Consider the following 11,273-nt stretch of genomic DNA (forward strand, 5'->3'; position numbering starts at 1 on the left):
GAGATATGAACAGGACCCCAAAGCTGAGGACTCCATAGATGGAGAGTCAGAGCATGACCCAAGCTGAGACCCACAGAGCAGAACAGGACCCAAAGCTGAGCCCCATAGAGGGAGAATAGAACAGACCCCAAAAGCTGAGACCATATATTGAGAAGCAGAGCATGACCCCAAAGCTGAGACCCACAAGAGAGAACAGGAGCCCCAAGCTGATGCCCATAAGGAGAGTTACAACAGGGACCCCAAAGCTAAGACCCATACGATGGAAAGAACAGGGATCCCAAAGCTGAGACCCATAGATGGAGAGCAGAGCAGGACCCCAAAGCTGAGGCCCCCATCCCCTTTTTGGGGCAGGTCTGGGGGCTTTACCTTCATTTCTGCCCTTTTAGGAGGGGAGATCTTGGCGTCGTCCACCTTGATTTCCCCCTCCGGCATCTTATTGAGGCACTGCAGGATGATGCGCAGGGACTGACGCATCTCCTCCACCGGCACAGGTAGCTATGGGGCACAGCGGGTCAGCGGGGTGTGGGCTATGGGGGATGGGGGTGGGAGATGTGGTGTGAGAGGTGGGGCCTATGCGGGATTGGGCGTGGGATTGGAGATGTAGGGTCGGAGAATGTGGGCTATGGGGGATGGGGGTGGAGATATGGGCTCGACATACAGAGATGTGAAGGCGAGATGGTGGGTATAGTACAGTACTACCCAAGTTAAGCACAAGCAGAACGTCTATCACAACACAATAGTCAACTACCAGTACTAAATAGTGCAGACCTCAGCACTCCAGAATGACATAAAAGCAGTATTATAACTGACACTCACAGAACTAATGGCAGGCTGGGACGACCGCACTTGTGAGCATATATGCGGGCTATGGCAGTATCGTCAGCAGAGCTGGAGATCGTCTCGCGGCTGGGCTGATATACTCTCTCCTACTGGCACTTTCACAGCGCGATACATTGAGATTTCTTAGACTTAATTATATTTGGGGGGATGTGGGCTTTTTTTCATCTTATGCGTCTATCTTTCCTAATTGGGGTTTAGCACTTCACCAACTGATATGGGCTATCGACACCACGCAACCGTCCATAAACATACAAACCTCACAACTAAACCATTTAACACAATGGTCCAAGGGGTAAAAAATGTAACCACCGATGACGCATCCTCGGTATGAATTATATCAGCTAATATCGTACTCTGGCCGCTACGAATAGCTGTCGACCGCATATATAGGACAGTGGATGTAGAGGTATGATTTTATAGGGAGAGAGTGAAAGTCAAATGACCTAGCGATTACTATCCCCAGCTCTCGATATTCCATCATATCTGATTCTATTTGTCATCACCGCGTCGAAATAGAGGGCTTGAGGACACCAGCAGGTCAGGGATCGCTGGGTGGATATAACTACCATAACCTCTAATAAAAGGACGCGGCCGCAAGTTAGCTACCAGAGAGATATCTATCTATTCTTTGGAGGACATGGCTTATCTGTTCATAATAGAAACCCCCAAGATAGATAACCATCTCTCTCTGACAACTATATCATCGATACGCGTAAACCTTCCATGACACTCGCATTCCCTCCAATATACTCACGAGTTCCACTCTCTTGTCCTCTCAAGATAAGGTCCACCTATACCACTCGCGATGTTATCTCGCACAGCAAATGTCAGGCGCCGCGACTGAGTGTCACACTGAATAGTCTGCTGACTTATACTAACCACAGCACCCCATAAAACCTTCCATTACGTTCAGAGCAAGCCAGAGGAGCCTTGTGTCAAAGGCGGTGAGGGACATGGGACGTGGGAGGGGTGGGGTCCCCAACCAATAGGACCCCATAGGACCCCATAGGAACCACAGAAACATACGACTCCCATACTCCCTGACGAAGCGCGAGCTGAGTCCTCCTGGCGAGGAATGACTCTAGTACCTAATATCTCGCTACCTACAACACTCCAGCGACAAATAGTATACCCACATTCACGACCATACTACAGTCTCAGCAGAACCCCATCACGCACACAAATACTACTCCACACCACAAGCACCCAACATAAATATAGAACAGCCACCTATCCACCCCATAGATCCCAAACAACCCCATAGGATCCACAGACCCCATAGTATCACATAGAACCCACAACCCCATAGGACCCATCACAGCCAATCAATAAGCACTACACCACGCAACCTATCTATACTGGCCACCACGCGAGCAATAATATATGATCACACAATATTAACACACAACACCCACCCGGAAAGCGCATCCGATCACGCACGAACACACAGTAACGCGACATACCACGCACTACACGCACTACATTACATCTACCCCTCACCCTCTAGCTATTACAATACACTACATCCACTACCTAACAGACTCTCATCTATAAGAACGCCATAATTTCAGAGAGTATCTCTCTCAGCAACACCAACACACTAGTCACAATATGCCACCAAGCACTGCACCATCCAGTCCCTCTCTCTAGATCGTTCTATACTATCTACCACGAGCAAAGGTTTATAATCTCCTCACATATTGACGGCGTCGTCGAGCCACACCAGACCGCATTCCGTTATAAAAGTCATATCAGCATCATATCCTCTATCTCGAAATCCGAGCACCCCTAGATCAAGCTACTCTCTCTATTCTTTCTCATATTAGGGACACTCACCACAGGGGACCACTCTCCGCGGTCCTATCTGCACACGCCAACACCATAAATCGCCATGTCTGTGCCTCAGAGTCTCGAGTAAGCTACATAAAGACTACACATATACCCATCAGTCCACAAGCGCAATAAATGGCTCCCTCTCTTCTCTCTTTATTTGGTCATCTACTCTCTATATATTGTGGCCACACACCCCCCTCAAATATCTCTCTCATCGCTATCAATTTATTCTTCTATCCTTCCTATCACAACGGCGCGGCAGCGTCCTCCATATGGCGGTTCAACCCAAAGTCCCTACTTTCACACACTTACTCTATCTCCCACACCATCCACACCTCGCCTATGGGTCCGCTTCCCCTTATCGAGTCATGTCCTCTTCTATCGCTCGGCTCTAAACTTAAACAACCCCCACCGCCTCTCTAACAATGGGTAACAATCTCAGACCACTAACTCCACTAATTGTTATCGGTCTAGCCCTCTCTCAAGCCCACAACCACCCTCTCTATTTAGTTTCTGAATACCCTTCGTCCACCGCTTTTCATGAACGCAAAGGCAATCAACACCCGTACACTGAGAATCCTTCACCACCTTCTCTGCGCTTTGATTTTAAATTCTCTGCTTCTGTATCTGATGCTAAAGCCGCGCTCACTAAACATCAAAAACCTATCACACAGTAGCCGTACTATGAACCCAACCTCATGCGTAGCGCTGCGCGCGCGTCAATGTGAGCCACGCATAGCCAAGATCCAACCAACTCTTACTATGGGCGTCCCACCCTGCCTCTATGGCCTGTACCCAGACTCCACCCTCCCTTTCTAAACTTCTCCACCCAACACCACCTCAAATCCTCAGCCCTTCCATCCTCGTCCACCCGCAGGAAAGTTTTGACGAACCTGACGCGACAAACAATAAATCCTTGACACAAAGATAGTAAGGAGAGCACCACCACATCCACACGCTATAGAGACGGCCACCTCCAATCTACCACCAATCATCGTGCCTATGGGCACCCCACATCGCCCACATCACCGTATGCGGCACCCCACATCCGCCCCACATCACTGCTAGGGCACACCGTCACGCCCACCAAAACTGGCAGAACCCACACCTAACATCCACTGCCAAATCCAATCCGCAACACTCCAAATACCCTCCACATCCACCCACATCACACCGCTATGGGCACCCCCAACCATCTCTCGTCTCAGCTATCACACCACATCACTGCTATGGAGCACCCCACATCACCCCACATCAAACCACTGCTGCGCTATGGTGGCAGCAAAGTAAACCCATAACCCCATTGCATTCTAGGGCAAGTATGACATCGCCCACCAACATCAATGGCTGATGCTTGGTGCGAGGATGACACACACCCTATATGCCCATTGGATGCGGTATGTGCAGAACAACCACTTCTCATATCTAACATCAGAATGTCGTACCACCTGATAACCAAAATATGTATCCACCCACCCCTATTGCTGATGCTGAACGGGAGTGAGCGACACCCACCACATCCCCCCTATTGCGATCTAATGGACAGTGAGAACCCCAACAATCACCCCTTTGACTGATCTAAATGGGCAGATGAGAGACAAACCCATAAACCCCCATTGCCGAGTCTTAATTTGTTTTGCGAGTGAGACACCCCACATCCCCTCCCATTGCTGACTATGTGGCATGTGAGATCACCTCCACATCCCCCCTTTGCTATCTTATGGGCAGTGAGGTGACACCTCATAACCATTGCCATCGTATTGGGGCAAGTGCAGGACACCCCTACATCCCTCCATTGCTGATCTATGGGGCAGTGGGACACCTCACATCCCCATTGCCTGACCTCTATGGGCAGTGACGGACACCCCACATCCCATTGCAGATCTATGGGGCAGTGAGCGACACCCACATCCCATGCAGATCTATGGGCAGTGAGGACACCCACATTCCATTGCTGATCGATGGGGCAGTGAGGACACCCCACATCCCATTCTGCATCTATGGGCCAGTGAGGACACCCCATAACCCCACCTCGCTCGATCTCATGGGCACTGAGGACACCCCACATCCCACGCTGAACTTTTTTGTAAGGTATAAGGCCCCAAGTTTCATCCCTCATATCTTAAGTATACTAAAAATCATGCAAACTCAACCCGGCCGACGACAGTATAGTCCACACCAAAGCACTCACATCTACCTATAGATAAATCCTAATAGCCTTCTATATACAGAACACACCATCTATACCCATAATATCTATAAACGCACTATATGGGACCGCAATCCCATGCATATCTTACTATATCTATCCCTATTACCAACACCCTAATATCCTGAAATCTATACGGTCGCACCTTATGACATCTCCCATCATTCCCTATTTGCTTTTTATCTATTTTACACCACATAAATCATCTCCTAAATTCCCCAAATAATATATAACCACTAGACACCCCATAACCCCATTGCCAGATCAAGAAGGTAATCTATAACTCTCTATCCACCTCTCTCTTATCACCCGCCACCCGAGCCCCCGAGACGCACGCTCATAGAACCACACACTATAACTCCATAACCGGCAATCTGTGCCACGTATATATATCAATCGAAAGCACCCATATTACGAGACCACACACTTCTAGGAAACTGAGGGTTGGCAGGAGAAAAATAAATGGGAGCAGGATCAAAGATAATGACTCATCTCTCACAAGCCACCTCTCTATCTATCTCTAATGGCCCAGAGCCCACAACCCACACCCAAACCCATAACAGCACACACCCACCACCCATTCTCTCAATACTCTCTATTACTCCGCAAATACCCCCACAGAGGCCGCCAATACATACCTCTCATATCCCTCTATATACTCACTGCCCACATAATATCCCACTCACTTATACTCCTACATATATCTACATCAGAGCCCCACAAAACTTATCCCCAACCCAACCCAGCCTGCACGCAGTCACACCCCAACACACCTCACACTGAGCCCTCCCACCTCAATCTACTCTCTCGTCTATAACATGATACGACCCAACACACGTCTCTCCCTTATCCGAACCTCCATTCACCCACACACTACCCAACACTCCATACCTCACATATATCCTAACCATCATCATCACAATTAAGACGCCTATATCTCTCAAAAGTCTCTCCACACCGTAAATCCACTCCCTCACACACCCTCCACCACAAGCGATCCAATGCAGACCCACCTGACACCAACACAAGCCCAACCCATATTTGGCCCCCAACACTCAACCCAGCCCCCCAACCCAACCCAGCCTCCTAGAACTCGCAACCCAGCCCCAACCCACGCCCCCAATCTCCAACCCAACCCCAACCCAGACCCCAACCCGATATTCCTATCCTATCTCCAACCTAGATCCAACAAAACACAACCCCGAACACAACCAACGCTAAAGCTCAATCCTGCCAACCCTTATTAACCCAATTCTCCACCCAATTCCAACCAACCCCTCAACCTGGCCCCAACTCCAACCAAACCCATAACCCAGCCCCCCACCCACCCCAAATCACCCCCATAGTGCCATCGTCCGCGAACATCCAGATCGCGCTCGAATCCCAGAACGACAATAATAATCGCCTAATCATCTATACCGCATACTCCTCTCTAATCCAATCTCCCACTCAAACCCCACCACCACTAAGCCCCACAAAGTCTCAACCCAAACCGCAACCCAGGAGTCTCACACAAATCTACCACCCACATCTCCTATACTCCTCTACAACATAATAATACAATATAATACTCCTCTCCATCAAATCTTCGCCAGCCAACCGAGCAAACAAATTCCCATCTCAACCCATAACCCAGCCCCCAACCTGGCCCCCAACCTCCAACCCAAACCCCAAACCCAGACCCCAAACCAAACTTTTCCAGCCCAGCCCCAATCCCGTAACCCAGCCCCCCAACTCAGCCCCCCCAACCAACCCCAACCCTCCAACCCAACCCCAGCCTGGCCCATCAAACCCAATGTCCTAACCCAACCCCCAACCCAACCAGGCCCCCAACCCCAATGTCTAACCCAATCCCAACCAATCCCAACCCCAACCCCCAGCCCCAACCAACACACCTCCATCCCCACCTGTCCCCACAACCCCCAAAACCTGTCCCACAACCCCCCAAACACCTGGTCAGCCCCCACCCCCAGCCCCCACCCCCCACCTCTCCCTCCTCCTCGAACATCCCAGCGAAAGACAACGGGTCATGGCGCTCGATGTCCAACGCGTGCCTGTCGTCACCGCCATGATGTGGTTCAACAGGCGCGTGATCTCAGCAAACAGCACTGGGGGGGTGGGGGGGAAATGGGTCCCGCAGAATGGGCCAATGACAAGATGGGAGGGCAGCAATGGAGTAGTGGGCATAGTATGGGATACATGGGGCAGCAATGGGGTGAGGATGGGGGAATGGGGGATATGGCAGCAATGATGGGGAGCACGCGAATGGCCAAGTGCGGGCCACGCAATGCAGATGAGTGGAGGGCAGCAATGGCGCGGAGATGGGGAAATGGAGGCAGGCAAACCGATCGATCGTAGATTGGGGAGCTAATGGGAGGCGAGGCACTCAGCTCACACCCAATTCGTGAGAGTCCACACATGCAATGTACGCCACCACAATCGGATCAGATAGATATCTGTCCTGGGCTCTAAGCTAATGCGTCACACACACTTATCTGTTTCTTTGTACACCCACATAGCCGTGCAGGCGATCCGAGCACTCCAATGATAGGCGAGCCAGAGTATCTGCTGGGTAATAGCTCAGTCATAATCTACACATATACATGCGGATGTGCCTGCGGATTATAGTGTGTACGCTGCGAGCTACCTGAGATCGGGTGAACTGTGTGCGAATGGGGAGTACAGTCCCCGCGGGATCCGATGGGGACGTCGAACTCCACCTGGTCGTACACGTCGTAGGGCTGCGTTTTGCGAAGGTCCCAGTGGATCCCGGAGCCGCGCAGCATCACCCCACTGATGTGTGGGGACATGGACGGGGCACAGTGAGGGGCGGCCACAGCCCCACAGCACCCCATAAAACCCATAGGGACAGAGGGAGGCCTTGTGTCAAAGGGGTGAGGGGAATGGGGACGTGGGAGGGGTGGGGGTCCCCAACCCACAGGACCCCATAGGATCCCATAGGAACCCACAGGACCCCACAGGAACCCATAGCACCCCATAGGATCCCATAGCACCCCATAGGATTCCATAGCACACCATAGGGTCCCACAAGACTCCATAGGACCCCATAGGATCCCATTGCACCCCATTGGACCCCATGGGATCCACAGCCAGGGCTGAGCTCTCAGGACTGGACCCCAACCCCTATAGGTCCCTAGGACCCCATAGGACCCCACAGCACCCCAAAGGAGCCCATAGCACCCCACAGGAGCCCACAGGATCCCATAGCACCTCATAGGACCCCACAGGATCCCATAGCACCTCATAGGATCCCACAGGACCCCATAGGATCCCATAGCACCCCATAGGATCCCATAGGACCCCATAGGAACCCACAGGACCCCATAGGACCCCATAGGTCCCACAGGCAGTGCTGAGCCCTCAGGTCCCCCCATACAGCACAGTGTGACCCCACAGAGCATCACCCCACACCTGATCCCATAATTCAGAGCATCACCCCACACCTGATCCCATAATTCAGAGCGTCACCCCACACCTGATCCCATAATTCAGAGCATCACCCCACACCTGATCCCATAATTCAGAGCGTCACCCCACACCTGAACCCATAATTCAGAGCCTCCTCGGCCGGGATGACCCCGATGTCGATGGTTCGGTTCTTCCAGATGCGGTTGTTGGTCAACATCTGTGGGCAGCAAAGGGTTAAACTGCCCCGCTATGGGGCCACCCACCTCTACAGGGTTACCCCCCTCTACGGGGCCAGTCCCATCTATGGGGCCACACCCCCTATGGGGCCACCCCATCTATGGGGTCACCCCCCTCTATGGGGCCACCCGCCTCTATGGGATCACCCAACTCTATGGGGCCAGTGCCCGCTATGGGGTCACCCCTCTCTACGGGGCCACTCACCTCTATGGGGTCACTCACCTCTATGGGGTCACCCCCCTCTATGGGGCCACACCCCGCTATGGGGCCACACCCCGCTATGGGGCCAGTCCCATCTATGGGGTCACCCCTCTCTATGGGGTCGCTCCCCTCTATGGGGCCACCCCCCGCTATGGGGTCAGTCCCCGCTATGGGGTCACCCCCTGCTATGGGGTCGGTCCTCTCTATGGGGCCACTCCCATCTATGGGGCCACTCCCATCTATAGGGTCACTCACCTCTATGGGGTCAGTCCCCTAAATGGGGCCACCCCCCTCTATGGGGTCACTCCCATCTATGGGGCCACCCCCCTCTATGGGGTCACCCTGCTCTATGGGGCCGCCCCCCACATCCACCCCATCCCTTTTGGGACCCCAATCCATCCTCACCTCTTCCACCTCGTCCACCCGCAGGGAAAAGTTCTTGACGAACTCGTAGATGTCGTCCATCAGCCCCAGGGGGAGATCCTGGACACAGAGAATNTGGGGACGTGGGAGGGGTGGGGGTCCCCAACCCATAGGACCCCATAGGACCCCATAGGAACCCACAGGAACCCATAGGACCCCATAGGTCCCACAACCAGGGCTGAGCTCTCAGGACTGGTCCCCAACCCTTATAGGTCCCTAGGACCCCATAGGATCCCATAGCATCCCACAGGACCCCACAGGAACCCAAAGCACCTCATAGGATCCCACAGGACCCCATAGGATCCCAAAGCACCCCATAGGATCCCACAGGACCCCATAGGATCCCATAGGAACCCACAGGACCCCATAGGACCCACAGCCAGTGCAGAGCTCTCAGGACTGGACCCCGACCCCTGTAGGTCCCTAGGACCCTATAAGACCCCATAGAATCCCATAGGATCCCACAGGACCCCACAGGATCCCATAGGACCCCACAGGTCCCACAGGCAGTGCTGAGCTCTCAGGACTGGACCCCACCCCCTATAAGTTCCCCCATACAGCACAGTGTGACCCCACAGAGCGTCACCCCACACCTGATCCCATAATTCAGAGCGTCACCCCACACCTGAACCCATAATTCAGAGCCTCCTCGGCCGGGATGACCCCGATGTCGATGGTTCGGTTCTTCCAGATGCGGTTGTTGGTCAACATCTGTGGGCAGCAAAGGGTTAAACTGCCCCGCTATGGGGTCACCCACCTCTATGGGGTCACCCACCTCTACGGGGCCACACCCCCTATGGGGCCACCCCATCTATGGGGTCACCCCCCTCTATGGGGCCACCCGCCTCTATGGGATCACCCAACTCTATGGGGCCAGCTTCCTCTATGGGGCCAGTCTCATCTATGGGGCCAGTCCCATCTATGGGGTCCCTCTCCTCTATGGGGTCAGTCACCTAAATGGGGCCACCCCCCTCTATGAGGCCACCCCCCTCTATGGGGCCAGTCCCCTCTATGGGGTCAGTCTCCACTATGGGGCCACACTCCTCTATGGGGTCACCCACCTCTACCTCTATGGGGCCACCCCCCTCTATGGGGTCGCTCCCCTTATGGGGTCAGTCCCCTCTATGGGGTCACCCCCCACTATGGGGTCACTCCCTTCTATGGGGCCAGTCCCCACTATGGGGTCAGTCCCCACTATGGGGTCACCCCCCTCTATGTAGTCAATACCCTCTATGGGGTCAGTCCCCTCTATGGGGTCACACCCCCCACGGGGTCAGTCCCCTCTATGGGGTCACTCCCCTCTATGGGGCCAACCCCTCTATGGGGTCAATCCCCTATATGAGGCCACCCCCCTCTATGGGGTCTCTCCCCTCTATGGGGTCAGTCCCCTAAATGGGGCCACCCCTCTCTATGGGGTCACCCTGCTCTATGGGGCCGCCCCCCACATCCACCCCATCCCTTTTGGGACCCCAATCCATCCTCACCTCTTCCACCTCGTCCACCCGCAGGGAAAAGTTCTTGACGAACTCGTAGATGTCGTCCATCAGCCCCAGGGGGAGATCCTGGACACAGAGAATATGGGGCACCCACATCACCGCTATGGGGCACCCCACATCACCCCACATCACTGCTATGGGGCACCCCACATCGCCCCACATCACCGCTATGGGGCACCCCACATCGCCCCACATCACTGCTATGGGGCACCCCACATCACCGCTATGGGGCACCCCACATCGCCCCACATCACTGCTATGGGGCACCCCACATCACCCCACATCACCGCTATGGGGCACCCCACATCGCCCCACATCACCCCACATCACTGCTATGGAGCACCCCACATCACCCCACATCAAACCACTGCTGCGCTATGGGGCAGCAAGGACACCCCATAACCCCATTGCTGATCTATGGGGCACTGAGGACACCCCACATCCCATTGCTGATCTATGGGGCAGTGAGGACACCCCACATCCCATTGCTGATCTATGGGGCAGTGAGGACACCCCACATCCCATTGCTGATCTATGGGGCAGTGAGGACACCCCATAACCCCATTGCTGATCTATGGGGCAGTGAGGACACCCCACATCCCCCC

The 11,273-nt window shown here is 53.8% G+C and overlaps 1 protein-coding gene and 1 long non-coding RNA gene across 2 annotated transcripts in view; both read right to left on the reverse strand.

Moving 5' to 3' along the window:
* Nucleotides 1-10,784, reverse strand: part of NDUFS2 (NADH:ubiquinone oxidoreductase core subunit S2) — a 13,315-nt gene extending 2,531 nt beyond the window's left edge. The window contains exons 1-5 of the mRNA XM_015851280.2: nt 10,657-10,784; nt 9,798-9,883; nt 7,530-7,675; nt 6,947-6,990; nt 367-495 (exon numbers count right to left, since the gene is read on the reverse strand). Coding sequence (XP_015706766.1) covers nt 367-495; nt 6,947-6,990; nt 7,530-7,675; nt 9,798-9,883; nt 10,657-10,764 — 513 coding nt within the window. The 5' untranslated portion in view covers nt 10,765-10,784. The remainder of the gene's footprint in view (nt 1-366; nt 496-6,946; nt 6,991-7,529; nt 7,676-9,797; nt 9,884-10,656) is intronic.
* Nucleotides 8,300-9,249, reverse strand: LOC107307780. Its single transcript, XR_001552509.1, has 3 exons — nt 9,155-9,249; nt 8,379-8,528; nt 8,300-8,314 (listed from the first exon to the last, which is right to left on the reverse strand). It is a non-coding gene; the product is annotated as an uncharacterized LOC107307780 (long non-coding RNA).
* Nucleotides 10,785-11,273: the final 489 nt, after the last annotated feature.

This window comes from Coturnix japonica, unplaced genomic scaffold (genome assembly GCF_001577835.2).
Source record: "Coturnix japonica isolate 7356 unplaced genomic scaffold, Coturnix japonica 2.1 chrUnrandom902, whole genome shotgun sequence".
Classification (NCBI taxonomy): Eukaryota; Metazoa; Chordata; class Aves; order Galliformes; family Phasianidae; genus Coturnix; species Coturnix japonica.